Genomic DNA, 23,444 nt, shown 5'->3' with positions numbered 1-23,444 from the left:
CTCAGTCCTTGCACAACCCGGGAGGTGGGTCAGGTTTTTATTTGCTCTTCTAGAGTGGGTTGTGTCTTCAGCTAATAAAAGAGGAATGTGAGCGCTTGGCTCTGAGCTGGTGGCAAATATTAAGCGTGCCGAGGAGGAATTCAGCCTTGTGGCACCTCCCAGCAGTAACACAGCTCCCTCCTGCCTGCACCGTTCACACCTCCGGCTGCCCCAGCCTCAATGGGAGCCTTTTCATTCACTTTGAGAGCTTCCGTATCACATACTAACATGCCGGTCGTGAATGATAGCTGCCCCATGCAAAGACTCCCAGCGTCACAGACAAGCTTCAGAAAATACCACGGTGCTAACAGGAAAACCAGGGAACTTCGTGCTTCACAAGAAGCAGCAAAGATGCTTCTAAACTGGAGCTCTCCTGGGGATGGGTTGGTTAACACCTACGGTGCTCAGGCCTTCTCTGTTGCAAGATGCTGTAGAAATGCAAAATGTCCTTGTATGAGAGGTGTCAGATAGACCGGGAGGAAACTAGGCACTGCTGCTAGCGTGCCAGCGTTCATTCATACAAAATTCAGCAGGCGGAGGACAAGCTGCGCATAAGGGCAGCGTGGAGGCACCCGGGACAGGCGACTGCTCCTCCAAAGGCTGTTCTGGCCAAGGCAGTTCACCTGTCACAGGTGGAGGATCCCTGATCCGCACCGGCAAACAGCCACACACCTCCCTGCAGGAGTCACCCTGGCATATTCACATCAGCCCAGCAAAACCAGAGCCAGAGTTAAGTTAAAGCCAATCATGATGCGTCCACAGAACAGTCCACAATGTTTCACCACGTTGCTTTCAAGTAAACAAACCTCTTTTTTTAAAGCACCCAATGCTTCTTGGATAGATGTGGCCCAAGACTGACTATTTTGTGATCTGCAGCCTGGACCTTCAATTCTTTCTGTGTTGAAATCAAAACTGAGCACTAGGAAAGAGGGAGATTTCCATGGCTGGGCACCCTGCTGTCCCAGAAAGCCTGGCTCTTTCCAAGCCTGGCTATATTTGCAGATGCCAGCAGGAAACACAAAAATAAAAGTTTCCATGGGTGTGGGGCCAGGTAGAAGCCAACAAGACAAACTATTTCAGAAAGAACAAGCAGGCATCTTAAAGAAAAGGACAGGAAAGCGAATATGCAGAAACGCCCCTTTCCTCGCCCTGGGCAGCTTCTGGGACGTCACCTGAATGGCATCCTGAGACAAAATAGAGGCACTTTGTCCCAGTTCTGCGACTCTGAAAGGTAATGCAGAAACTCCGCCAGCCCTGACCGTCGCTGCAGCTCCGTGGGCTGTTCTACCAGAAACCCCACGTACAGCCTGGTTAGGCTGTCCTACCAGAAACGCAGTCCTGCGCCAGCCCTCTCTCTGTGATCCCAGCGCCCCCAGCACACCTTCCCTTCCTGGGGGAGCACCAGCTCCTGGCGCCGCTCTGCGCCCTTCCTTTCGGGGCTCGAGACGTTTGCCTGTCCTAATGTAAAACACCTTTTTTCCCAGACCAACCACTTTGGCCTTTTCCATTCCCTTTGAAAAAGGAGGGGATGGGATGTCTTAAAAATCCAAATTTGTCTCCACCACACACAGACGCAGTGTTCTCATTTCCACTAGTGTCATCTATTTACATGAGAAACGCTCAGAGAGGAAATTGAGGTTACTGAGAGGAAAAAAAGTTACTCGCATCAGACGTGTCCCTGGGGGTGCGTTGCCGTGTGCCCTATTCCAGCCCTTGCCCCACATCTGAAGTAGGGCAGACTGCAATTAAAACACCCAGCAAACACAAAACGCCATTGACCCTTCAGTACGAGCCTGAAGTGGGAAGTGGCTGTGCTGAAATATTAATTAATTCACTCAAGGTCACTCTGGAGGCTAATGACTGAGCAGGGTGCTGTGCTGGGTGTCTGAGGTCTTTACCCCCCAAACTGTCCTCGCTCCACCTCTGAGTTGGCGCCAGCGGTGTACAAGGCAGCGGCTCAGAGACCTGTGTTCTCTGTTGACCCTCTGCCACTGTGCCCACCAATAAATCATTTCTACTTGCGAACGCCGGTCCCTTCAGGGCTACCGGGAATTAGCGGCAGAGGCAAAACGCACTGTTGTGTTTCCAGGCACAGAGATACAAGGTGCAAAGTACTCAGGTGTTCTGCCAAGCTGATGGCACACCCCAGGCTTACAGAGTGTTAGAAAAGTGTTGAAAAGCGTCAGAAATCAGCTTGAAATCAGCTTCTGTCAACTCCGGCCAAGAGAAAGGTGCCAATTCCAAGCTAAATCCCAAGGAAAGCTGCCCCTGGGGCCAGTGCTTGCTCCGGAGAGACACCTGCTAGTGATGCACATCGAGCCTGAGCTGAGCTCGGGGACGTGCTCATCCTCCTTCCACAGAAGCCAAGCAGAAAAAAAAGCATAACGGAGATGGGAGGGGAGCCTGGGGAAGAGGTGGAACCCAAAGCAAAAGCACAGGGCAAACCTGAACATGTCCTCCATCCTCCCCTGTGCCTGACCAGCACTTTGCAGCCCCAAACCTGGGCAGATCGCGGGGGTGAGAGCACCTGACAGCAAGAAAACTGCGCAAAAGACTCATAGTCTAATACACCCGAGAGGTCTGAGCTTGTTTCAGCATCCCCAGTTTTTAACCCCCCTCCCTGACTCTGATTTCAGGACAGGGAAAGAAACCCCAAATTCCTACTGGGTGTGAGCTAAATCAGAGTAAGCTGAAACAGGAGCATTCCCAGGGCTGGATGGGATGGCTGGAAACCCTGTCCTGTTCTAGGCAGGACGCTGCGTGTTCCATGGAAGGGCCTGCACATGAGGAAGGACATTCGCAGAAATCCTGGCGATCAGTGCTGAGGAGGCAGGTGCCTGTACGACACTTAACGCTGGGAAAGCGGCAGGTTCAGGGCAGCTTCTCCTTCCTTCGCACAGCATCTACTGGCAGGAGGTTTAAATAACGGCTATTCAGGTGAGAAGTGGATACAAGGACACCCCAGGACTAAGCTAAAGCTCCAAACCGGTGCTTTGGGATTTATTTTCTGCTCTTAGCACAGCAGAATGCTCTGTTTGCTGCATTTACTCCTTGCTAGCACCCTTCTATATGTAAGGCCTAAGGAAGAACACTTGTCAGAGTTGGGAAATCACCCCCAGCCAACACTCGGGCTGTAGCTCAGTGTCACATCTTCTCCATCACTATCACCAGCCTCAGGAGCTGCCACCCTTTCCAATCCTGACCCTCATTTCTCCATCCCATCGCTGCAGCCCACTGACCCCTCCGCTGTCCCCGTGCAAATGGTTGTGGGACAAGTTCACTCAGGCACGCTCAGGGAAAGGGACGGACACGACGCATGGTCCAAACCAGTGTGGAACAGGAGCAGCAGCAGCTGCTGGAGATGTTGTCCATTTGCAGGAGTCTCAGTGATGCCCTTGGAGAAGATGCAAAGGTCAGGCTTAGGAGAACTTGTAGAAAACAACTCTGCTTTGGGAGTAACCAGGGGACCGCGCTTTCCTGGGGTGAAGAGGTCAGAGACCATTTTTGCCGGGACATAGTCAGAAGAGGCGAAGGCTGTCAGAGCAGCACTGCGTCTGTCACCACTTGTGCTGAGCACAACAGCTTTCCCTTCTGTGGGTGCTCTGTTGTGTCCTCTGCCCCCTGGCTGGAGCCTGTTCCCACGCAGAGACCCCTGGGGTGGGCAGGTTTGGCCCACACACCAGCTCAGGTGTCCCCACTGTCACTCCCAGAGGCACCTCTATAAGATACACTTGTAAAGAGCCTGTTAGCAAACGTGCAAACGACCCAAGAGCAAACCAGGAGCTGTCCCCTGCCCGTATCGCCCACACTCATCGCTCTTCCTTCTTCCGCGGCCGTGCACGCCCGTCGGGCAGCAGTGCTTTTCAATTACATGTGACGTGCTACTGAAAGTATAAGCTAAGGGAACAGTTTGGAAAGTTGTACCTTGGTCTTGCACCGCTTCACCAAAAGTTCCTTTCTTTAAGATAAGTTTGGAGGCTGACCAAACAAGTTCCTATGAGGATATTAATTTTCTAGGTGCCAGCCTCTTTAATGTGAAATTTGCTAAACAAGGCTGCATTTTCTGTGTTCAAAGACAAGGGGAAAACGAGAGAGCAGTCAGCACCCCCGAGAGGGCATTAAAGACAGCTCTGAAGCAAACCACAACCAAACTAAGATTAATATACACTTCTTTAAAGCACCAGGAGCACTAACGTTTGCTGTGTTCTGAAATCCCTTTGGTTGTGACTGTTGCTGCATAAGACACGCTATTTTAGCAGACGCTTTAACAAGCGTGACAGTGTACAGAACGGTGGGAGGATGTCCTCTGCTGGCCAGGAACATGTTTTCAGTTCGGATGCTCCCACACCACTGCGCCTGGAGAGTTTCTCCTCCAGTACTCAAGCAATTTATTAATATAAGGAATCCCTGGACAAGTACCAATTAAACAGCAAGTAAGAGCTGGCAGGGTAAATTCTTATAGGATTATATTCAATATCCTCATGAAATTCCAAGCAATTTTCTCCCAGTTGCTCTTGACATCTGCTTTCCAGTAAGAAGTGCAGGAAGTAATGAAGATCTGTTGCCTCATAAAAATACTGTACAAGAAACGCAGGTCCTGACTGGCTGGCCTTGGTCCCCACAGCCCTTCCTATCTGCAACTCCAGCGCTTGCCAGGAACCGGGGCGAGCAAACTAAGCACGTCACAGTAGCACAGAGGGTGCTTCTGGAGGACATTCCAACGGGCTGTTATCTCCAAACTGCCGGGTTGTGGTTGGGTTCTTTATTTCTTGCCACGTGCACATCCCAGCCTCCCCAGTCCACGTCCCAGCGCGTCCCCACCACCCCTGCCCTTTACACTACGCTTAATTCCTCCACAAGTGGTGCTGACCTGCAGGAATTAAATTATCAGCAGCATTAAGGGATACAAGGTGAATGTATACGCTACACACCTGATTTGCCAATCTTTGTGACAAAGGTTAATATTGTTAATACGCCTTATTATTCTCAACACTCTGTCTGAAGCAGGAAGCCCCCGCACTGACGACTGTAGCTGCCCATCACGAGAGCTGTAATTCTCAAACCCTGCTACGCCCATCAACAGCCACTAACATGAAGGCTTGTTTTCTTCTTTTTTGTTTTTTTCAGAACAAAGGAAAAAATACTCCAACTCCAATGTCATAATGCACGAGACTTCCCAGTACCACGTCCAGGTGAGTGCGCAAGGAAACCTTAGGGAGCCGAGCGGCCAGCGTCAGTGCCAGATGCTGGTAACACAGTGTGTAGGAAAATGAAGAGCACACATAGGCAGAGCACAGGAATTTCTTCACCACAGACACTTGGAGGGGATAAACTAAATGCCTATGAGAGCAGCACAGGCCCTGGGACGACTCCTCTCCCAAGACTGACCTCGCTCCATCCTATGAGCCAGCGGTTTCGGGCTGGATGGGCTCCTCTCCTTTCTCTCCTCTCACACACGTTTCTTTGAACTAAAAAGTGACTCCTGCCAAGTAAAGTCACCCATGGAAGCAGAGAAGGGACTTTAAACCATGACATGTACATGAATTCTTCATTAATTATGCCACATGCCAACCCGTTTGCAAGTCTCTGCCTTGAACTTTGACCAAGGCGAACAGGATTTCGGGGGCAGGCACTGAGGTAGGAAGAGTTCTCCTCACAAGAGGCATTTTTACACCCTCTGAAGTAACCTGTAAGCTGATCAAAGTCTAATAGCGGACAGAGTCACTGCCCATTCTTACAAAAGCTACTATATTTGAATGGAAAGGGGTTTTAACAAGATAAATCAAGACAGCAGCAAGCTTCTCTCACTCCACCGGTACCTTAAGAAAATGGAAAAGTAAAAAATATCCTAAAAAGTCCCAGTTAGACAAGTAGCAAACCCCTCCATGAAAATTAACTTACCTAACAGTAAACAACGCAGGAATTTATGAAGATTGTAAACCTGGCAGTTATAATAATAGAAAAGATAAGAATGCCCGTCATCAGGTATAAACCAATTCCCTTCACTGCTCAGAAAGCAGAGGGTTTGTCACCTCTGCACAGATAATATTGACTTTGTGAATACCTTCTCGTGCACTATTTTACAATTACAGTAATGTATACCCAAGTATGTTTCTCGTATCTGATGGCACGGTTAATCTTAGCTTTCAGCTCAAATACCTGCCAGGAGTTTTATTTAGACAGCGCCTCACCCAATACCTCTGCTTTGCGAACACAGGAGTGGGTCTTACACTCTGCAGGGTCTCTGATCTTCTCTGCTCCTTCCAGTCTTTGTGAATTATCCAGCCCACACCTGCACAACAAATTGGTCACCACAAGCCCTGCCCACCCCTGATTCCCAGAACTGAATTCCTTTCTGGCTGTCAGGGCTACCAGTGCTTTAAATCTCATGAGTTGAAACTGCTACTGAAGACACGACAGATTTTCCCCCAGTCCCTTCTCCTCCTCTTCTCATGTTCTGTAGCTCTTTGCCTGCCGGTCTCCTGGCTTTTCGTGCCATGCCACGCCATGCCAGACCCTGACCCTTGTAACAAAGAGCCAGCACCAGACAGAAACTGCCTGAACCTAAAAAGAGGTTGTGTCTGATCCCTGGGAGAAGGCACAAAGACAAGGAATGGGAGGGAGAAAAGCCAGGCAAATCTCATCCCTGTCACTAGAGACGACAAAGAGCCTCTCCCAATTTCACACCCCACTTTGTGGCTTAATTAGGGTTAATCTGCTCCGGGGCTCTTCAGCTGACCCCCAGCTCATTCAGCAGCAAGGTGTATTTACTGCTGGTGGATGGGCCATCGATATTCCAGGGAAGAGAGGAGCTGGGCCCTGGGCTGCTCAGCGCGGGGACCACCCTGGCACAGACGCCTTGCTCAGACCTACAGCCTGCCCACCTGAAAACCTCTGGCCTGTCTCTGCTCGAGAAAGTTGGTTCTGATGGGGAAAAGCTTCAGCTGCTTTCCCACTCAGGCACGTTCTCCTTCCCGTCTCCTCCCTGGAACACAGCAGGGCAGAGGGAACAAGGTGAAACGGGACCATTGCCTTTTCCTTCTCGTTTTTTTTCCCCTTCCCCTGTTATCACCTGCACAAGGCCTGGCCGTGCTGTCACTGGCCCGGCCTGGCTGCTCCGAGCAGGCAAAGCTCCAGCTTCTCCTGCCCCACAGTCCCGCCTGCGGCAGACGGACGTGCTCCCCAGCCCAGAGAGCAGCGCTCGCTCCCAGTGGCTGGGCAGAGTTGGATAGATTACCTGATTTCTGGAGCGTGAGCTCCTCTGTGAGCTCCCTCCCTGGGACAAGTTCCATGCAGGGAGATGTGCTAAGTGAGATGAGCAAAATGCTTTCAGCTGGCAAGTGAAGTTCAACTACCGTATTTAAACTTCCAAGCCAGTTTCAGAAAAGCCAGGGGACTAACTCGTGTGTGTGAAGCGTTTGCAAACACTTGCTGCTGGACGGGAGCCAGAGCTGCCAGCATTGACATATGATGAGATAAATATGCAAGTGGTGAAACTCGTTATGAAAAGCCCTGCTGTGTTACGAAACCCTGATCTTTCACCACTACAGACAGGCTGGCACTAACAGCCAGAATATAAACTTTTGGCAGTAACTCTTTTTCAACCCTCTGCTCTAAAGGGCACACAAACAGTATTTCAAGCCTTTAGAGATGCTTTTAGCACTGATTTATGGTACACACAAAAAGCTTTTTCACCCGTTTTCTCCTCCTTCCCTCCTAACTTCAGCACTTGGCCACCTTCATCATGGACAAGAGCGAGTCCATCGTGACGGTGGACGACGCCATTCGAAAACTCATCTTGCTCAGCTCCAAAGAGAAGATCTGGACGCAGGAGATGCTGCTGCAAGTGAACGACAAATCCATTCGCTTGCTGGACTGCGAGTCGCAGGTACCCAGAGCTCTCGGATGACACGCAGGGTGCAGCATGTGCCTGTTTCTAAGGGATCCAAATAAGGGCAAATCACTACCAAAATCCACTCCCGGGCACGCCGGGGCTGCCTGACTCCAATTCAAAGGGCGGGTTAGTGTGTGATGGTTTAGTCGCGGCTCCAGAGCACAGATACTCCAGGTGAAAGACACCTTGAGCCGTGCTCCAGGCCAACAGAAGTGCTTTCTGTGGGAGCGACACAGAGCCACAGGTCCATGGAGATCTGCGGGAAGCACAAGCAGAGCAGGAAGGACGCATTGCTAGCATTAAAATAACACGTAGGATCACCTGCCTGAGAACAGCGCCCTGTTTTGACAGGTGATATGTGTAGATGCACAAAAGGCACACAGCAGCCAGAGAGTGGCACGGAGATGATGCCGCCTGATTTTAGCAATGAGAAGCTAGAGAATATTAGCCCAAGGTCACCCAAGGAGACAGTGGGAGGGTAAACCCCGTGCAGAAAGCATCTTTCCTCCCAGTGCTCCGCTGGGATGGATGACAAGTGTACTGGTGCAGGTAAAACAACGCGATTAGACAATGGTGAGCAACAAAAAACCCCAGGGATCCCAGGAGTTCATACACAGCACCATTCCCCAGCGGTTCAATGGTTCCCCGTTGCCTGAGCCCTTCTCTTCTAGGAGGAGCTGGAGGACTTTCCTCTGCCCACAGTCCAGCACTGCCAGACGGTGCTGAACCAGATGCGCTACTCCTCCGTGCTGCTCCTGGTGTGCCAGGATTCGGAGCAGCACAAACCCGACATCCACTTCTTCAACTGCGACGAGGTGGAGGTGAGCAGAGCCCCCCGTGCCGCTGCCAAACACACAGCCCAGTGTGCTCCGGCTCTGCAGCCCCTCCGTGCTCAGAGCCCTCCATCCTTCCCAAAGCAAAGCCCTTAAAAATCTCCCTGTTTTATCTTTGAGGCGGAGATGGTTCACGAGGACATAGAAAGTGCCCTGGCAGACCACAAGCACGGGAAGAAGATACGGCCACAGACACTCAAGTAAGTACCGCAAGATACAGCTCGGAGTTAAAAAATACATTAAAAAGCCCTTTTTACAATGGTGCATTCACACACCTGCCTCTCAGAAATGGGATCAGCAGCCACTGACAGGGTTGTTGTGCGTTGTTTCCTTGCAGAGCAAACCAAGAAAAGATCAAGCAGAGGCAATCCATCCTCCCGCCGCCGCAGGGGCCGGCGCCCATCCCCATCCAGCACGACGCGCGCGGCTCGGCCGTCAACAGGAACCGGGTGGCGCCCCCGTCCCAGCACAACTCAGGTACCGTCCTGGGGACAGGGGGCTTGTTAGACTGGACACACAGACACCCTGAAATGGCCTGTGGTCGTTTCAGCCCCTCCACTGCTGCGGCACAGGGAAGCTCAGTGTCTTTTCACTACGTTGTAACACAGATGCACCAAAGGCACAACTTCCCTTTTATCTCTGGCTGTGCTTTATAAATGCATAAAAATTGGGCCAAAGGAAAGGTTTGTACCCACTGGGTTAGCAGTAAACATTTGCTCAACAATTCAAAGCTCCTAGAAACCCCTTGTGACAACACCTGTATTGGGGGACATTGAAATTCCCAAAAGAGGTGAAAGCCCCTCGTAAAACTGAGCCATCGCATGAAGTTTGGACCAGGCACTGGTGACCAGAAAACGCGCAGACCTGGTCAGGAAGGCAAATTCCTGGCCCTGCTGGCTTCACAGGAGCCGAGACTTCACCCCTGGAAACCAAGCGGTTCTCATTAATTGTCCCAGAGCTGAGCGTGGAAATGCAGATCTGAGCTCGCCTCTCTCATGCGCTCACCTCAATTCTTATTCCAAAACCATCCTTACTCCAGCCTGTTTGAGCTGGCTTGAAAAAACCTGTATTTCTCTTTGCAGAAAGAAGTAACAAAAATCAGCTCTTGGTAACAGAAATAAGCTCTTTTCCGACAAAAGCTCAAGTTGACTAATGATGACGCAAAAAGATGATGAGCAAAATTTAAGCCTTTTTATCACTGCCTATTGTACCACCTTCCCTTGGGATTAACTTCTCTGTTCAAGGAAAATCAGCAATCAGGGTACAACAGAAAACTCCAAACACCAGCTGGAAAGAAAAAGCCCACATTGGTTTCCCCGGGCTGGGGTCTGAAGCCAAGCAGCTGATCCAGCTGCCTGTCTCAGGTCCAGCTTTGCACAATGAAAATCAGATCCATAGTTCAGAGCTGGCCCACGTATAAGCATCTCTATTCTGATGCACAGCAGCTTTCCATCAAACAGCCTCTCCTTTGATACACGCCTTGTTGCTTTTTCTACAAAACCTGTCAAAACTAATCGCCTCATCTTAACCATTAAAGACAATGTAAGTTTTTCACAGTGCTTTGCCTAGGCTGCCTCCCCAGTTCACTGCACAAATCCCGCTCTGCAACACCTGGCCCTTCCAACCCCATTTCACTGAGCTAACTCTTGATTCTTTCCACAAGAGACCACCCAGCAATTGCTCACACTGAGACACCAGCCCCTGTCGGTCCCCTGGAAGCTGCGAGGCGCCTGTGCTTTTCCATTGCAGGATGATTATTATTTAACACCCACCGAAAACGCTTGAGAGACTGCACAGGAGCTTGTACAAACCCGCTGATTTGTGCACGGGCCTGCCTAAGCTTCAGTCGTGCAGAATTCCTGGCATGCTGCTTTCTAGCAAGTGACATTTGCATTCACTTCCAGGTCTTACTTTGGTTTTTCTCAACTACTATTTAGATAAAGTGATAGATCTGGGACGAGGAAGGCTCCTGCGGAGAGCCGGGGCTTGAAGAGCGAATGGGAGTTAATCTAATCGCACTTTACACACACGTGGAGTGCTCTGCGGTGGCTCTTCAGTGGGCATAACTCAGGTGCATCAAAGGCAAAGGAGCTGGTGACTCACGGCATCTGGAGATGGGGCTGGCAGGTCCCTGCCCGCAGCTGGACGCTCTTCATGATTCATTCACTGCTTATATTAGAAAACAGGCAGCGTTATCAACCCTCTGGTTGATGGGCAGGTGCTGTGACCTTGGAAGATTTAATCGGCAGCAACTTTAATCACCTCCTGCTCTTTGTGATCTCCTGAGGTGCTCTCATAACCCAGAACAACCAACCAAGCTGGGAGTCGCCATCCCACAGGTCCCTGCGTTTAATGGAGCCTATTTTCAACCTCTGACAGTAAGTATTTTTCCCTCCCTTGTTTGCAGACTATGAACGACGAGGCTCCAGCTCTCAAGACCATGAAGAGTCCCGAGCCATGTTAGCACAGAAGATTGAAAAAGAAACGGTTGGTAACAAGAACAGCACACGGTCAATAGGCAGAAGGAGAGGAAGCAACCAAGGGCTCCTCCCTGAGCAGACACTTTAGGCAAAATCCAGTCATTGCTAAACTGATTCTTTTTGTGTTTGCTCATAAACATAAGGTGGGTCGGTTACAACCCCTGCGCCAGTCACAGCCCCCTTTGCCCTGCGGTAGCTCTGCTCCTCCCCAGCCCACCGGCCGCTCTGGGGGTTACGTTCCAGACGCCCATTAGCAGAGGGGTCACTTGTCACACTGATAAGTCCAGCAGACACCCAGGCACAGCTTTGTGTTCGGAAAGTGATGTATTCGGCTTCATTTCATGCCTGGATAACCCATTCCTGTGCATTCTTCCAGGAAATGAGGCAGGCACAGAGCAGCACGCTTTGGATACGGGGCTTCCCAGCTGTGTGCGCTTTGGGCTCCTTTCACCTTGATTTGTCGCATTTCTGTCCTCACAGCAAATCCTGAACTGCACCCTGGATGACATTGAAGTGTTTGTCGCCAGGCTCCAGAAGGCTGCAGAGGCGTTCAAACAGCTCAACCAAAGGAAGAAAGGGAAGAAGAACAAGAAGAAAGGGCCAGCAGGTACGGCTACAACAAACAGGGAGCCCGGGATAAAGGTTGGGAGGAGCCCTCAGCTCGCAGCCCAGCACGGCCATGGACCCAACGCCAGCTACAGCAGCTGGGAAGGTGCCGCTGGTCTGCGGTCCCCTCGTAGTGCACACAAAGCCTCCAACACAGAGGAAAACTTTTCGTTTTCTTGCACCCTTGATTTGGAGCAGTTCTAGTCTCAGCACCTTTCTCACTGTGCCCTCTGTGTGCCAGCAAATGACGGTGTCCTGGGCAGGGAAAGGGATGCTCTGATTCAGGTGTCTTTCTCTCCACCACCCCCCACAGAGGGCATGCTGACCCTTCGAGCGAGACCCCCAAGCGAGGCCGAGTTCATCGACTGCTTCCAGAAAACCAAACTGGCTTTTAACCTCTTGGTAAGTGACAGGGTATTTCCGTGCCCTGCGGTGACAGGGCTTCTTCCCCATATATCACAGTAGTAAGCACTTAAAGTGAAATTTGACCTGAACACATTATTAAGGGACGAAGGCATGATTCCAGATTCTTCAGCGTCCACAACGAACATTGTGTCGGGCTTGTGCAAGTTTCTTGGGGCAGGTTGTTAAACTGAAACTAGAGTGTAAAGTCCAGGAGGGGACAGAGCAGCCAGGGGCCCCATGATGCCCGGAGCTCTTGGCAAATACAGCCCTGACGCGCGCGCAGAGAGCCGGAACTGCCATGCCCACCTTGAGCACAGCTCTGCAAAGGCTTCTGTAGACATCCCTGCTCTACATTCAACAGCCACAAGCAGAAGCAAGTACGTCTGGGTAGTTTGCTGAGAGCTGTAGTCCTTGTTATCCTTGCAAGGCATAAAACAGAGGACTGCAAATATTAAAAAACAAACAAACCACACACGAAAGAGTCTTTTCTACTTTAAATTGTTCTCGTCCCACTCCTTCTAGAGAGCAGCTGCAAAGCCACCCGAGCCAGGGGCCTGGAAAGTGTCTGGTTAACAATGACTGATTAGCAATACCTGGGTCCCTCCTTGCCCTGGGACCCCCGGCTCCTCCTCTTTCTCCACTGAGGAGCTGCCGTCTTAAGACAGGAATGAAAAGCAGAATGATAAAGATGCTCCCAGCGCTGCCAGCTCCGCTTAGCGAGGCGTGTGAAAGCAGGAGGGTAACGAGCCAGAAGGGAATTCTGTCAGCTCTGACCAGACTTGCGCAGGCAAGACCCTGGCGGAGACTCGTCCTTGTCAGTAATTTGCCAAGGGACCCCGCAAAATACTTGTTCTGGGGGAACCAGTGGGATTTTCAGCTTTGCAAGAGACAGAAGCAACAGGCCTGGCCCTTCCTCGCTAAGACTTTCAAAATAAGCCAAGGTTTTCTGCTTCTGCTCCAAATAGCTTCAAAGGGACTGGTTTTAACACAGTATGGTATGTACTCCACTCCTGAAATTCAGCACCCCCAGAAATTGACACAAAATAATCTAAAACCGAATGATACCTACTCCCTGATCACTCTTCTTCCCTGATTTCAGGGGCACTGCTGAAAATTTCCTGACTCTTTAGGCTGTGTTAGCTGTCACAAATCCCAGCAACAATCCCTCGGTGTGACAGGAAAGAGAAGGCAAAATCAGGTTAGGATTAAACCCGGTTTCCTTTCTCTTTTCAGGCCAAACTGAGAAAGCACATCCAGAACCCCAGCGCTTCCGAGCTGGTGCATTTCCTATTTGGGCCGCTGGAACTGGTAAATCTGACTCACAGGTTTCACTGTGAACTCACTTCTTATTCCTAACGTTGCTTTTGCACTTACAGGCAGCAGAGTATGCAGAAGGGTTAGAAAACTGCTCACAACTGGCTAAACCTTTTTCAGCGAGGTCTAGAAGCAACAACGCCAGTGTTTCTGGCCTCTGATCTGATTTCCAGCTTGAACTAAGTACACAAACGCTAGCAAATGTGAATCTTTCCACCTCATTAACAAAGACTCGCTGTGAACAGAAGTTCAAGGCAGCTCTGGTTCCGCTGGGAATCTGCCTGACCTCACCTGCAAGCAAACCCGGCTCAATATTTGCACTGAAAATAGGAAGCAGAAATCCCAGCTTGAAAAAGCAGCCAGAAGGGACACACAAATACCAAGCGATTTTCCATGTTTTCTCAAGTGCCTGTGGGCAGGCACAGAGACTCCAAAGGATCAGCCACTAACTTCTCTCTCTTTTACTTCTGCTCTTTTTCTGTGTGTGTGCTTGTTTGATATTTCAAACATTTCCTGCAAAATCTCTCCCATCTGTGTGTATCCGTGTTTAACCCAGATTGTCAGCAGCTGCGGTGGCCCCGAGCTTGCCAGGTCTGTGGTCAGCCCGCTTCTTTCTAAAGACACCACCGACTTTCTCAGAGGACACCTGACACCAAAAGAGATAAACCTCTGGGAATCCCTGGGAGAGACATGGACCAGATCCAGGTGAGGACAGAGCCGCTGTCTCAGCAGGTTCCCCAAGCTCCTGAGAAAGGCAGACGGGATTTTACAGCTGGTCAAGGATGCCCCGATGCCCCCGCTTCTCCCTGACATCCTTTCAGAGACACGTTTCCTCTGAATCTCACTGTGTATTCCCTGCTTCATGTCCTAGAGCTGAGTGGCCCCGAGAAGCAAATATCCCCACCTACATCCCCAAATTCCGCAACGGCTGGGAAGCGCCCATGGAGATCTTCCGCGGAGCGCCCTGGGAAATAGATATTGGCCACCTTCAAGAAGAGGTCAGTCTCGTGCCCCTCGTCATCCTCGCTTCTTCTCCTCTTCCTCCCCCTTTTTCAGAGTGAGAGATGGATCTGTGGAGTTTGTATTGGTCTGTAACATGTAGTCAGCTCAAAACTCAGTTGGATCTGGTAACCCCAGTTAAATATGGAAGGAAAATAAGGCCAGGCAAGGGCAGCAGTAATCAGCCTCACCTCCTGCTCAAGAGGAACTGGGATACTGCACTGTAACTGAGCCCCAGGGACACAGGTTTGCCTGAAGAACACTTCTCTGACGTGCACCAAAAGCTTCCAGGCCACGATTCATCTCCCGCTATCACTCTCCTTTCCTCTGACACGCTTTTCCTGGTGACACTGACTCCATTTTTCCCTTTCCAGCTCTCGTCGGCGAATGGATATCCGTACCGGAACTCCTCGCTCAAGCGCGGCCAGAGCGCTGACCAGACACAGGCTGTGGACGCCTTCAAACAGAATGTAACTCAGCATGTAAATAGGTAACAGCGGCGCCTCGGCTCCCCCTCCTAACCGCAGAAACACCCACCGCAACGCAGCACACCACCAGGATGTTTTGGCACCCCGGTAGATAACGCTCTGCCATAATTCAGGCTTGTTAACAAGATCAAGAGAAAGATTAGATGAGGGATTATTCATGTAAACACTGTCTGCTTTTAATCACCAGCAGCTCTACAAGGAAATGGGTTACATTTATTTTCCACCCCAAGAGGCAAAAATATTGACTGACTTCACTAGTCAATCAGTAGATCTTGTTTCATAACATCAGCTCAAAGCGATAGTAAGGATCACGTGCCAAACAGACCGCGCTGCACTTTCATTCTCTGCTCGTTCAGAGAGGTTCGTATCTCTCCGCTCACCCCACAGCCACAACACCTTGTGCGGGAAGAACCTGCTCCTAGGAGGAATCCAGCAGTAAAGCGTGCGCACGTGCAAACTTAGTGCTGCGGGGGAACGCAGCCCGACCCCGGCAGCACCGCACAGAGAACGTCTGAAGCGAGGAAGCGCCCGTGTGTTTCACTGGAGGCAGCAGCTCCTCCTTTTGCTTTTGGACACAGGCAAAGGGAAACATACTCATTAGCGACTACGTAAAAAAAAGTGTTTCCAGCCCCGCTCATCACAAGTGACAAGGTCTTGATTTCACACAATTCATTAAGAAGATAAATGTAGAAATTGAGGAAAAACTTCCACTTTCTTCAGAAGCCTTGAAAAGTTCAGTCCCCAACCAGGCCACCCCTTTGCCTCAGGCTTTTTTCCAAGGGAAAGCTGTTTCTTTCGCAATTTAATCAAACACTCTGCCCTGCTGCGTGTTTTCCATCACCAGTTACTCAGTGGTATAAAATCTTTAGGAAAGTACTTCTGGTTCAAAGTTTAGAGGCTTTTCACCTCCTTGCTTGTTTACATGAGCTTATGCCTTTGAAACTTCCACAAAATCTCCACGTTTCAACAAACTCTTCCCAAATTGCAAATGAACTCTCTGCCGCACTCTGCTTTGCAGGGTTTTGACATGACGTTATCACCTTCCCATCTTTAAAGACGGGAAACCCAGAAGCAGCAGAGCACTTAACCACACACTGTTCTGTAGGCAGCTCTGGACTGGGGAAAAACCTTCACACCAGACTCTTTCTTTCATGTTTTTATGTTCTAATCTAAACAATTAAAAGCTCTACCACAAAAAACCAACCAACCAACCAAACAAACAACTTCAAATTCACAGCAAAATACCTTAAATCCAATTATTTCAGCATAACAACTTATTCTTCCCATTCATGCCATCAAAGGTCCTGGAGGACCCATAGAATGGTACAGATACAGTATTGAGTAGGGAAAGAGCAATAACTAATTCTTTTCTCCAATCCCATTTTTCTCAGTGAGATTACAAAAAATAAGGAGAGCTTAGTTTACTTGAGTAGATTTAAGCTTGGTTTTAGTGACTGGTAGACAACACACACAAAACATTTTCCTCTGTTAGTCTCAGCACAGATAAACCATAAACAGTAGCATGGAGTCCTGAAATACAAATTACAGCTGCCTTTTTACCAAGGTGACTGTCTCTTGAGACACCACCCGGTCTAACTGCAGTGCGGGCTCAGGAAAGAGCCGAGGAGCATCTCCCTTCTGCGGGGATAGCCGCTGTGCTTTAGAGCCGAGGAGCATCTCCCTTCTCCAGGGATAGCTGCTGTGCTTTAGAGCCGAGGAGCATCTCCCTTCTCCAGGGATAGCTGCTGTACTTTGTACCTATTGTTCAGACTGTCAACAGCAAGTTCTCCTCATGCATAATGTTTAAGAAAAAAAGCCCACACAAACAAACCCCATCAAAGTCAACGGCACTGAAGCAGATGCTGAAAATGAGAATGTGCTGAGACGGCCTTGTGAGCCCAGAGCAGGTCCTGGCCAAGTTTGCCCGGCTGTTCGCCAAGATGATGGTTCTGGGACAGACATATTTCCTGCTATACTCACGCTTTTTTCAGAGCAGTTTGAACTAGTTTTCTAACTGAGAGGCCCTATATTAGCAAAAATACCTGTGCATCAGTACTGTTATTACACCAAGGCTTCTCGCTGCAGACAAGTGTCATGAGAGCCCCAGGCAATATTGTCATAATCAAAGGATGCTTGTGTAAAACCTCGGTGTGTGCAAAGTACACATCAGCCTCAAACTCCCGCAGCCGCCACCTCTTTCCTCACAATCCATTTACCTTCTGGAACGCTACAAAATAAGTAATTTCTACCTACCTCAGGTTTTCCTCCCCCTCCCTGCCTTCAGGCACTGAATTATCTAGTGAAGACATTAAAATGAACTGAAACAGCACAATGACCTTGCTTTTCAAAGCCAGGTGTTACAGATGCCTCAGCAACCCACAAAGAGCTCCCACAGACCGTAGATTTAAAAATCACGGAGTAAACCCAAGAACTCAGCAATGGGAAAACATCAGGCTAAAAAACCTCATTGCCAGCAGTGCTGGACATCAACAGAAGTGACATAAACTGGAAGAGAACCTGCCCCCATTGGCACGTCCACTGCGAACACAGCACCCCAGAGTCTTCTGCACGGGGCAGCTGTGCAGGTTGCAAGTCATAAGCAGAAAGATCAGTAGAAGGTGCATTCAAATGGTCCCTACCTGCCCTTACACACCGAGGCAAGACAGCTTTTCCACACTGCAAACATTTTTGGAATTTAAAAAAATAACACTACACCCATCTTAACTGGAGGAGAAAAAGATGAGGTCTGCAAAATTTTCCTAAGCCAAGCAAAAAGTTATGGAAAAACAAACCATTTCAATTTGGGTCAAAGCAAATATTCCATTCCACTTCTTCACCATTTTCAATTTTTGACCATTTACCATATTTATTGTGTGTCTCTCTCCAAATGAAAAGCAAGTTCAATGTTGAAAACTGCATAGCCTTGTGTCGGAAGTTCCCAAACAAAACACCAAACCACATTTCTCTTCCCCCAAAGCGCATCTTAGAATAGAACCATTCAAACTCACTTTTCCCGGGAATCTGCAGAATTCTGCTTCAGGAGCTCAGCACTCGCTGCCTGGTCAAAACCCCAGATTTGCAGTCAGTTCCACCACCACTCATCTCCAAAACCCTCTCCCTTAACACTGCCTCCTGCTTCTCCCCTACCCAGGCACGTGGGCAGTTGTTTCCACTTAGCAGGACAGAGGGTTTCACACTTATTTTTCACAGGAGGTGCAATCAGAGCATTTTCTCTGTGCTTTCTCAATCTCCCCAGTCCTTGCAAAGCAGCAATTGTCAGGGGAAGGTGCCTTTTCTCCCACCCTGAGAGCAGCAGCCTCAGTCTCCGATAAAGCCACTAACCCAACAGCTTTTTTGTTCCCAAACACATTTCACTAAAATGAGGGGTGAAAATCCTCCTTAAAATGGAGCAGCGAAGAGGCTCTGCCCCCTCCCAACACAAATATTCATACCATTGTCCGTCTGTCTCTTGTGCCACTGAACATCTATTTCCCTACTTATTACATGGGCCGCCATTAAAGCTCTGTTTTTTCTCTCCGGCAGGAATTTTGAGGCGCAGGGAATGGCTCTGCCGAAGAGATATGCCAAAATCCGCTACGACTTCACTGCACGAAATGCCAATGAACTGTCAGTGCTCAAGGATGAAATCCTGGAGGTACACGAACGTGCTTGCGGAAAACGCATCCCCTTCTCCCCTTGCCAGGAACGGGACAGAGATCTGCAGGCACCGCCAAGTGCCAGCTTACTGTTGATTGGGGTTTTCTGAGCAGTGACACGAAGCTCTGCTCAAACGTAGAGCCTGACGGCTGAGCTGGAGCAGGCAGGCTGCACGCACCGCCCCATTTGCTCAGCTGAAACACATCAGTCACATCTTAATTAGCAATGAGGAGGAAGGAAAACAAATCACTGCTCACCCACTTGCTGGGCCTATGTTCATTATTACCATTCCCCCCCACCCTGCAATGATTTTCATAACCTTTCTCTTAGCACAACACTGTTGGCAGCTGGAGAATGTGGGACATGACTTGGTTTACACACTGACAGATCTATCATGTGTAAAAAAGAGTTCTGTTCAAAAATGTAGCTAGAATGAGAAATGCGTGTGGGTCTTGCCAGCAAAGCTCATGCATTCGGGGAGGATTACTTTAAAAAAACAAGAAAAAACTCAAAAACCTCAGAGTTGTGGGTAAGAACAAGCCTGCTGAAAGGAGCAGGGGCGGTGCAATCTCATTGCCACATGGTGCTTACAATGAGATGGAGTTCGATGTAACCTGTAATCCAGTTATGTGCTAACACTCTGGCATCTCTGCCAGGAGCCACTCTTGATTTTTTTTTTTTAATGCAAAAAGACAACACCAACTCAGTCATTGGGAAGAAAATATACGGAGAAACAGGCAAATTAAGTAGGAAGTATGAGCTCTCCCACTCCCCAGCTCTGCTTCCCAGAGATGCTCTCCTGGTCACCACCAGGAGAAATTCTGATGCTGTTCAGGAAAGGTTTCAGTCCTGAACTGCGAATGAGCACAACAGACCTGTTTGCCAGCTCCCAGCCTCAATGATGCTATTCTGACAATTTCAGGTTACTGTGTGCTTTATTTCCACTACGTGCTGTTTACATATGCCAGAAATCTGATGTTCTCACTAGCAAATTTATTTTTTGCCCTCTCTCAGGTGTTAGAAGACAACAAGCAGTGGTGGAAGCTGCTCAACCGGAGCGGGCAGGCTGGTTACGTCCCTTATAACATCCTGGATGTGGTGAAACTGGAAGAGCTGGAACAGGTCTGTAGGCAGGTGACATTTAACTGGGAGCTGGCTACGGGGAATAATCAGCCTCCCAGAGTAATCCTGTAATTAGACGTCCCTGGATTTCTTGGGATGCTGTGCACAAGTCAGGATGAACCCTCACAGGTAGAAAAAACAAGATCCTGGAGATTCCTGAGTCTCCTATGATAAAACTCTTGCATTTTGCCACCATTTACCTTCACCCTCCCCAAATGAGGCTTATCCTTCCATGCATGCAGCAGCCTTGAGCTGTGGAGAGCCCCAAATGCCCTAAGGAAGCAGAGAATTGCTTCCCCACTTTGGTATTTCCCAGCCTGGGCAAAGCCTAAGTTGCTTTCTCTTCATATACAAACTCTTTTGAACCCTCTGCTCTCCATGCCCAACAAGTCCTGTGAGCAGGAAGTTCTGCACAGCAAAAGGCTGAAGGGCCAGGTCAGAGCCGTCAGCCCCAGCAACAAAGGCAGCACCAAACACAACATGTCTCTGTGTGACGTGTTTTCCGGGGCTGTAAATGCCTTCACAGTGTCTTTGGCCTTTGGTCTGGGGTCTGTTCCTTCCCATTAGACCCCAGAAATGAACTTCTCCCACACGGCTCCATCTGAGGTCACGTCAGCCCAGGAGAACACGGCAACTTGTCCCTCGACTTGCTCTTGTGGGTGGGAAGCAAAAAGTTGAAGAAAATGCAAAATGGCAAAAAAAATACAATCTTACGTTGTTTTTTTTTTCTTGTTGCTCACCTAGTCTAACCAGAGGTACAAAGGAGAACTGAACCCCAGGGGCTACGGACCGTCCAGCCCATCTCACAAGCTGCCTGCCAGCTACGCCGGGGACAAGTGGGGCAGTGAAATGTTATCACGCAACTCTCCCCAGGACGCCAAAGAACGTACGTGTCCCAGAGCGCGCTCCCGGCGCCTCTTACACCACACACAGCAGCCTCAGGCAGCCAGAGAGCTCAGAGCCAGGCTTTGCGTTTTGAGACTGAAACTGAAGCTTTTGCTTGCTCTCTGTCCTGGGGGTTTTCTTTCTTCACTTTCCCTGTAATGTGTTGCTGTGTGCATGTAACCAGACCTACCTGAGTGTGGTTCCCTCTCCCGATGCTCTGCACAACTGCACCTTTCAGTAATAAGCACCAGGCCAGCAGTGGGTTTGGAGGGGACATACGGAGGAGATTGCAGGTGGTCCCACAGCCACCAGAGCAGCTCTGAGCCTCTCGCTGACTCGCGCCATGGCACAAACAGGGCCAAAATGTGCTCAGCTTCACCCTCCTCCTCCCAGGGAGGGAGTTTCCTTTCCCACCAACACATCTCAGTCTGTCTCAGCCCCTACTCACATTCAGGGCAAATTATTTTTCTGGCTTCCCTCGCTCTTGTCTCCTGCCACACACACAGTGCCTGCCTGGCCTGGCCTGGCCTTTCCGGTGCTTTCAGAGAAAGCGCAGCCAGTGGATCTGCCAAACATGAGATTCACATCTGTCACAGAGCACAAGAAAGCCCAGGAGTCACAGCCAGGGCTCAGCCCCTGGGCCCTCCTGGAAGCAGGAGCCCTTTGGGGACGACAGAAAACCCCAAAATACAAACATCACAGCCACATATCTATTAATAACACTGAGCTATTCTCCACAGTCTTGAGGAGTTTCAGGGAAAAAGTGACACTGGGTGATGTGTCACTGCAGTCCGAGCGTGCTGCTCGCTCCCAGCTCGCGCTTCCTGCCACTCGTATCCAGCCGCACAGCAAAAGCTGCAGGACCTGGATCAACAAATTACTGATTAGAAGTAGTAGTGAGGACTGGGAAGTGGAGGGAGCAGGGCTACAGCTCAACCCCAAGGTGATAATAACAGGTATTAGCAGAACTGGCCTTCCGCTTGGAAGAAAAATGGAAAGAAAATAAATGGCAACACAGAGGCAGAGAAAAATGGGAACCTCATTCTCAGACATAGTCAGGCCTGCCTGACCTGCTGTCTCATGTGGTTTGGGTTGTTTCCCCTCCCTGCTGCTAAGTTTGCAGGGCAATTTCCTTATTTCAACAGCCCGAAGGGAACTAAGTAACTCGAAAACAGGAAGCTGACAAACTAAAGCAAAAATACACCACCAGACACCAGAGAAAAAGGACCCTGTCCCTTGTCACCGTTTGACAGCATCGGTGGGAGCAAAGACACTGCTAGATCAGGTTTCACAACCTCGAGCAAACCGCTCCTAGTCCGTGTTGCGGGGTTTTGTGTCCTTTGAATGAGGTGTGATGAACAGGATAGATTAGCAACACGAGAAACAAGATCGGTCCCAATCGAAATTTGTATATAAAGCAGGTGAAAATATAGATCCTCAGCAGCACCTGCTACAGACACCAGTCTCATGAAACGAGTGTGTTCTTATCAACATATTCTCCTATTATTTTGCCAAATATGACACCCTTCTCCCCCCATAAGTGCTTCTGAACGAGAATATTCCAGGCAGCCCGATGGGTAGTGTTGCTCCTTCTAGCTAAAAGCAACGGCCTGTGCAGATGCGAGCTCTCCTCTTCCACACCACACCAGCCCCAGCTAAACATGGACTGGGGAATATGTGCTTGTTCAATGAGACAGCTCACCTGCCTTACAATTTCCCCACAAACACATTCATTTCATAGGATTTGTGACTGAAGACTGGATTTCATTCCCTGCTCTTTACCTTGTGCCTCGTTTCCCCAGAACTTATTCATCAAATGGACGAGCTGAACGATGAGTTGCTAAAGAAGATCACAAACAACAAAATTCAGCCTCCCCAGAGGAATTTCAAAGTGGAAAAGCCTCAGGAAGTCTTTGTGCCCCTCACCTTCGAATCCAGCACTGAAGAAGTCAAAGCCTGGCTGGAGGCAAAGTCATTCAGCAAAGAGTAAGAGCGGGTTTACTGTCACACAAAATGCTCGTCCTTTGTTTAAAAATGAGTTGGGAGCTTGCAACACTTCAACTGGATTACAAGTCACTTGTATTCACTTACAGAGCCTCTGTTGCAAATTAGATTTCAATCATATTAAATCCAGGCTATATGACTACATGCCGAGCCCAAACTTACTCCCTTTCTTTCTTATACACTATCAAATAAGCCTTGTCTTACGGCGCAGCAAAAGACCTAGTGAATAGCTGCAAATAAAGGAACGGTCTTGCTTATTCACACGACTCCCAGAAGCCCCGGGCAGCACACTTATCTCCTGCCTTGTGTCTTCCCAGGACAGTGGAACACCTCGGCATCCTCACCGGAGCTCAGCTCTTCTCCCTCAACAGAGAGGAGCTGAAGAAGGTGTGTGGTGACGAGGGCAACAGAGTCTACAGCAAAATCACAGTGGAGAAAAACCAGCTGGAGGTAAGTGGCGTTCTGGACAGTCTCTCCTGGAGCGGGTACCCGTACCAGCAGTGCCAGACATCCCACTGAACAGGCATTTTAAGAAACACAATTAAAACAAACCAACAAAACCCACACAGCCTAAAAATCCTGAGAAGCCTTTTAAGTGAAAAGGCCCCCAATCTGTAAGGCAGATCACCCCGCCTCCACTAACGGATCTGCCGTCATACTGGTATCCCCCATCCCTTTGAAACTAGCTCTGCTCTTACAGGATTAGTTAAATATTATC

At 49.5% G+C, this 23,444-nt stretch overlaps 1 protein-coding gene across 1 annotated transcript in view; it reads left to right on the top strand.

Annotated features, from left to right (window-relative positions):
- Nucleotides 1-23,444, top strand: part of EPS8L2 (EPS8 signaling adaptor L2) — a 46,782-nt gene that overhangs the window by 20,971 nt on the left and 2,367 nt on the right. Inside the window, exons 4-20 of the mRNA XM_005509834.3 lie at nt 5,167-5,231; nt 7,766-7,927; nt 8,605-8,754; nt 8,887-8,966; nt 9,104-9,243; nt 11,174-11,253; nt 11,727-11,853; nt 12,166-12,254; nt 13,491-13,565; nt 14,128-14,276; nt 14,443-14,569; nt 14,945-15,060; nt 18,602-18,713; nt 19,730-19,837; nt 20,582-20,723; nt 22,525-22,708; nt 23,044-23,176. Of these exons, the coding sequence (XP_005509891.1) occupies nt 5,167-5,231; nt 7,766-7,927; nt 8,605-8,754; nt 8,887-8,966; nt 9,104-9,243; nt 11,174-11,253; nt 11,727-11,853; nt 12,166-12,254; nt 13,491-13,565; nt 14,128-14,276; nt 14,443-14,569; nt 14,945-15,060; nt 18,602-18,713; nt 19,730-19,837; nt 20,582-20,723; nt 22,525-22,708; nt 23,044-23,176 (2,039 nt within the window). The remainder of the gene's footprint in view (nt 1-5,166; nt 5,232-7,765; nt 7,928-8,604; nt 8,755-8,886; nt 8,967-9,103; nt 9,244-11,173; nt 11,254-11,726; nt 11,854-12,165; nt 12,255-13,490; nt 13,566-14,127; nt 14,277-14,442; nt 14,570-14,944; nt 15,061-18,601; nt 18,714-19,729; nt 19,838-20,581; nt 20,724-22,524; nt 22,709-23,043; nt 23,177-23,444) is intronic.

The sequence above is a fragment of the Columba livia genome, chromosome 5, assembly GCF_036013475.1.
Source record: "Columba livia isolate bColLiv1 breed racing homer chromosome 5, bColLiv1.pat.W.v2, whole genome shotgun sequence".
Classification (NCBI taxonomy): Eukaryota; Metazoa; Chordata; class Aves; order Columbiformes; family Columbidae; genus Columba; species Columba livia.
This window is presented reverse-complemented; position numbering and strand designations above follow the sequence as displayed.